Source organism: Otolemur garnettii, unplaced genomic scaffold, assembly GCF_000181295.1.
Source record: "Otolemur garnettii isolate 467f Iridium unplaced genomic scaffold, OtoGar3 scaffold00052, whole genome shotgun sequence".
NCBI classification, from domain to species: domain Eukaryota; kingdom Metazoa; phylum Chordata; class Mammalia; order Primates; family Galagidae; genus Otolemur; species Otolemur garnettii.
In genome coordinates this window covers 142,608-148,858 of record NW_003852447.1, presented here as the reverse complement: position 1 = coordinate 148,858, position 6,251 = coordinate 142,608, and the positions used below count along the sequence as shown (strand labels likewise).

At 40.3% G+C, this 6,251-nt stretch overlaps 1 protein-coding gene across 1 annotated transcript in view; it reads left to right on the top strand.

Annotated features, from left to right (window-relative positions):
* MIA2 (melanoma inhibitory activity 2) overlaps positions 1 to 6,251 on the top strand; it is a 96,853-nt gene that overhangs the window by 61,570 nt on the left and 29,032 nt on the right. Inside the window, exon 17 of the mRNA XM_023514394.1 lies at positions 3,570 to 3,708. Within this exon, the coding sequence (XP_023370162.1) occupies positions 3,570 to 3,708 (139 nt within the window). The remainder of the gene's footprint in view (positions 1 to 3,569; positions 3,709 to 6,251) is intronic.

Below are 6,251 nucleotides of genomic sequence, written 5' to 3'. Positions count from 1 at the left end.
CTCCCAAGTAGCTGGGACCACAGGCGCCCGCCACAATGCCCGGCTATTTTTTGGTTGCAGCTGTCATTGTTGTTTGGCGGGCCCGGGCTAGATTCGAACCTGCCACCTTAGGTGTATGTGGCTGGCACCCTAGCCACTTGAGCCACAGGCACCGAGCCTGTGTTTGAAATTTTTAAAGGTTAGAATAAATAACATCTCATTTTGTAAAGAACTAAGAAAATTCACTATATACATTTGCATCAAAAAAGACTGGGAAGACATTCAAATGTCAGTGATGATTGTCTTTGAACATGGGATTATGGGTAGATTTTAACTTTCTTTTTTAATTAACTTGGCATTTTCAAAAACTTCTACAATAAATGAATCATAGTTATAATAAAACATTGTCTTAAAAGGTTGAACCACTGACGATGAAGTTATTAAAAAGTTATCATGGTCTTAACCATATGATTTTGATATTTGGATTATAATTTTAATAACTGGATTTTGAAAAACATTAGTATTAACTGAAAAGTTGCTATATTTAAAGCACAGTTTAAAAAGGCATGAAGATTCACAAAGGAAAAGATATGAAGCTTGCTTTTAAGAAGCTGTATTTTAGTATATTAACGGACTTTCAGTGAAAATGTGTGTAGAAAGTTCTCCCCAGTTACCCCATTCCTTTATGTAATTTCTGGGCAAATACTTACTATTTTCTTAAACTAATACTTGGAGACCCTATATCTGCTAGTACCCTTCTTTCAAATCTAAGTTCCTTTTTAAGAAAAATCTCATTAATTATTGTTTGTAGACATAGGGTCTCACTATGTTCAACCCAGGCTGGTCTTGAATCTTTGCGCCTCAAGTGATCCTCTTGTCTTGGCCTCCCAAAGTGTTGGGATAACAGGCACTATGCCTGCCCCTAACTGTCTGTTTTAATAGGTCATGACAAATAGATTTCTATAGTTGATCTTCTGTTTGTAGGGGATGATGAAGTCTTTCTTCTCAACTGTTTCTGGGGGTTTTTTTGTAGTCATTTATAGTGTTTTGGAAAATTTGAAAGAAGATAGCTAAAATAGAAGTACAAAAATTATTAAAGATTTAAGTGTATAGGTTTTTTTTTTTTAAATAATAGGGATGATTCAGTTTTTTTAGTACACAATCAGGGTTCTGCCAGTTTTTTATAATACTGTTTTGAGACAGTGTCTCACTTTGTTGCCCTTGGTAGAGTGCTGTGGCATCCTCTGTCACAGCAACCTCAAACTCCTGGACTCAAGTGATCACCTTGCCTCAGTCTCACAAGTAGCTGGGACTACAGGTGTTGGCCACAACATCTGGCTATTTTTAGAGACAGGGTCTTGCTCTGGCTCAGGCTGGTCTCAAACTGGTGAGCTCAGGCAGTCCACCACCTCGGCCTCCCATGGTGCTGGGACTGCAGGCCTGAGCCACTGTGCCTGTGGCAAGGGTTCAGCCAGTTTTAAGATAAAATTCCTTAGACAAGTTATCTTAAGTCCTCCCTCCTCACACATAGTGAGACAGCTGGCTGCTGCAGCAATTCCACAGTCTTTGTCATTGGCTATTTTTATGTAGCCATTTGAGCCTCAATCTGGATCCCAGCTGTTTTTGATGAGCCCATATTTATTGTTATTTAAATCTACTCCTTTAAAGTCATAGCCAACCACCAGGACACCATGATCCAGGTCTTTGCTGGATAAATAGTTTGGTTTATAATAAATGCCTGATATGTAGAACTGGAAGGACACATGGCCTGCATCAGTAGAAAGAGAGACAGGCCTCCCAGTAGCCACTGCCCTCCTCAGAACTTTCTCTGGAACAGCGACATCCACAAAACCAGTGTCATACTCAGGTTTGTGTTCACAGGTGTCATCCCTTGCCACAAATGGATAAGATAGAGTGCTGGCCTCCTTTGTCCTTAATAAACTCAGATGCATGGTCCATCAGGCCGCTGTTGCAACCGTTATTGCCTTGGGGCCGAGAATCACCAGGTTCTGCTCATTCAGTGAGACAAGTTTGCCAGGTTTCTGGAACATCTGTCCTTCAAAAGCACCAGTCAAACTAAAAGCTCAATAAGGACCTTCCTGACCCAGATTCTTCACAGGAGTCACATGCCTGTATGTCTGTAGTCCACAGATTGGGAGACCTCAAGAAACAGGCTCTTGAAATGCTTTCCCCTCCTTTTGTGCTTCTGTTTTGTTTTTTGGTGTTTTTGTGAGACAGAGTCTGATTCCATTGAGCTTGGTAGAGTTCCATGGTGTCATAGCTCACAGCAGCTTCTAAATCTTGGGTTCAAGTGATCATCTTGCCTCAGCCTCCAGAGTAGCTGAGACTACAGGTGTGCACCACAATGCCCGGCTATGTGCTTCTGGTTTTGGAAGCCATTTATCACCTGCCTGAATTCTTCACTGGTCATTCACCAAAGGTGCTTATTGCCCTGGGGAAGCCATACCGTCCTTGGCTGTATTCCCTATTGTGCAGTTCAGTTATTTTCACATTCTTCTTCCACGCTGCTTTCCTCCATTCTTCTTTTGTGCCACACAGTCTCCTGTGCATATTCTTCCACTAGGATAACTGTGAATCTAAATTCTGATCAAGTTTTGGAGCAGCTGAGGCTATGCCCAAGCAAAAGGCAGGCAGGAAGAGTGAAGGATTCATGTTTCTAAAACCTCCTCCACCATGTCTCTCTGCATGGGGACCCCTCCCCAGTCCCAGTACCTCAAGCAGCTCCCCCTAGCCCAGGCCCTCACCTGCCACTCTTAGCTGCACGGGAGCTTCCCGAGAACTCCTGGCTCCTAGATCGAAAATGAGATGGTAGAATTAGAATGTTGACAGTTTTGAGATTCCTACAAATAATAATACAAAATTAAAACAGTTTATAGAAGAAAAAGTTTTAGAGCACTTTAAATTACTAACATACACCATAGAATACTATTCAGACATAAAAAAGAATGGAATCTTGTCATTCATAGCAACATGCATGAGCCTGGTGGAGTTTATGTTAAGTGAAATAAGCCGGGCAGTGAAAGATAAATATTGCACATTCTCACTTATGTGTGGAATCTAAAAAGTTGGTGTCATACAAGTAGAGAGTGGAATAATAGTAGAGTCTAGGAGAAGTCGGGAGGTGGAGGGAATAAGGAGAAGACAGTTAGTAGACACAAAACTACAGCTAGATAGGAGGAATGACTTAGAATGTTCTGTAGCCCTACAGGGGATCAGTAGTTAACAGTGAAGATTGTATGTTTTCAGATAGCTAGAAAAGAGGATTGTGAATGTTCCTACTGCATAGAAATGCTAAGTGTTTGAGGGGATGGATATGCTGATTTACTCTGATTTGATCAGTACACATTGTATACGTACATCAAAATGTCAGACCATACATTTTGTACAGTTATGTACAAATATGTACAATTATGTGTCTAATAAAAGTAAAGTGTTTAGATAATTAAAATGTTGGGAGGAGTTTCATTTATTAATATTTATTATTTCTAGAAATTTTTATTTTTCTGAAATGTTAATGTGCATTTCAAAATATTTACTCCTTTAATTATGACTTTTAAAAATTTCTATAGAGCATATTAAATATCTTCAGACTGAACAAGCATCTTTGCAATCAGAAAATGCACAATTTGAGAGTGAGAATCAGAAGCTTCAACAGAAACTTAAAGTAATGACTGAACTATATCAAGAAAATGAAATGAAACTTCACAGGTAATAAAAATGTTGATTACTCCATTTAGTGGTAAATAAAATAGCTTTAAAAGTATATGTTTCATATTCAGTTCTTATTTTGGAAGTTCTCAATTTATGATTGGATTATATTTCAGCAGTTAATTTATTTTTAAGAAATTTATTTGATCTTGAAACCCTTTTTTTTCTAAGAGAAAAACATGTTGTAACCAAGGTAGTTGACAAAATCCTCTTTAACCTCTAGTAAATAGTAAATTATTGCCATAACCTTCCTAATACTGGCAGGCTAGATCACAGAATCTGAGTGGACACACTCCATTCAGTGCCCCATTAACTCTGTCTTTGATGTATGTAAAGCTGATTTCTTTCTTCTTTGCACATAGCTCTAGCTCAGGGTTCCTTGTCTTAGTCAATGGCAATATCATTTACCTAGTTTCTCAGTGGCTGCTCAAGTTGCTCTTGACTTCTTGCTTTCTTTCATATCTCTGTTCATTCTGGCATCAAATGCTGTTAGTTTTCCTGTAGCCACAATCTGACCACTTTTTACCACTTTCCATGTTACTACTCCAGTCCAAGCCATTATCGGTTAGTGTTCGGGTTATTATAATAGCTGCCTGAGTGGTCTCCCTCATAACCTCTCATGCTGTGTTTTCTCTTTGATATACAGGATGCCCTTAAAAGATAAATGGAAGGTGTTGTCACTCTCTTGTTTGCAATCCCCAAATGCCTTCTTATCACACTCAGAACTTAATCCGAAGCTTTTTGAGGGGGAACAGTCTTGCTTTGTCCTCCAAGTAGAGTGCAGTGGTGTAATCATAGCTCACTGCAACCTCAAACTCCTGGACTCAAGTATTCGATCCTCCTGCTTCAGGGCTCCCTCTGCCCCCCAGTAGGGTGTGTGATAGTGCAGAACATAAGTAGCACAAATAAAGAGGGTCTGCTTTAGGGGATCGTGGCTCAGTGGGTGGGGTGCCGGCCACATACACCGAGGCTCGTGGGTTCCCACCTGGCCAAGGCCAGCTAGAGCAACGATGACAATTGTAACAACAACAAAGAAAAAAATGGCTGAGCAGGTGTTGTGGCTGGCACCTGTGGTCTCAGCTACCTGGGGAGATGGGGTGGGAGAATTGCTTGAGCCCAGGAGTTTGGGGTTGTTGTGAGCTATGATGCTATGGGCACTCTACCCAGGGCAACAGCTTGAGACTCTGTCTCAAACAGCAAATAAAAAATAAAAAAGAGGGTCTACTTTATGTTTGGAAATTGGTAGGGAGTGTTCCATTGAGATCAGGATGCTGGCTGGTTGGTTAGGCTCATTCATGTACCAAGGTCTTTTTTTTGGGAGGGGGGATTCATTGAGGTTACAAAGAGGTTATACTGATTATATTTGTTAGGTAAAGTCCCTCTTATAATTGTGTCCCACCTCCAAGAGGTGTGCCTTACACAACTCACTACCAAGTTCTGTATCTCCATCATGTTTTGGATTCAATTTAAAATTGAAAAGTTACTATTTATCATGGCACCTTTGGCCATTTGGGACTGCTTAGTGTATGAGAGAGAATAAACTTGACTAAATACAAACATTACAGCATAGCTTCAGGACTTATATCAGTAAGCCTAGGAGCGGACCCTTCTTTTTAAGTTAGAATGAAGGATATTGGAAGTAAATTTTAGGCCAGGCCCAGTGGTTCACTCCTGCAATCATAACACTATGGGCAGCTAATGGAGGAGGGTCAGCAGAGGTGGGAGGATTGCTTGTGGTCAGGAGTTTGAGATTAGCTGGAGCAAAGTGAGACCCCGTCTCTATAAAAATAGAGAAAAAAATTATCACTGGGCATGGTGGCTCACACCTGTAACCTTAACACTCTGGAAGGCTGAGGCCTGTGGATTGGTTGAGCTTAGGGGTTTGAGACCAGTCTGAGCAAGAGTGAGACTCCATCACTATAAAAATAGAAAAAAAATTAGGACGGGGTGTGGTGGCTCATGCCTGTAATCTTAGCACACTGGGAGGCTGAGGCAGGTGGATTGGTTGAGCTCAGAGGTTTGAGACCAGCCTGAGCAAGAGCAAGACTCCATCTCTCCTAAAAATAGAAAAACTAGCTGGGTATTGTGGTGGGTGCCTGTAGTCCCAGCTGCTTGGGAGGGTGAGGCACGAGAATCGCTTGAGCCCAAGAGTTTGAGGTTGCTGTGAACTGTGATGACCTCATGGCATTCTACCCAGGTGTCTTGAGGGCATTGTCACTCTCTTGTTTGGAATCGCCAAGTGCCTTCATGTCACTCTCAGAACTTAATTTAGAAAAGTTCTTTTAATTTAATTAAAAATAAATTTTAGACATAAAGGGGATTATTTAAGGTGAAAGAAATACTGTTAAGTGTATCTTTTAAACGAAAAAAGTATATGGTTGATTATAGAATTTTAATGAATAATGTTTAAATTTTTTTTTAAAAAGTTGTTTTTTTAGATTTTCAAAGCAAAGATGGGAAGCTGAGTTGGATCCTAGCTATTTATGTTTGCATTGTTATTTCTTTTTTTTTTTTTTGAGACAGAGCCTCAAGCTGTCCCCCTG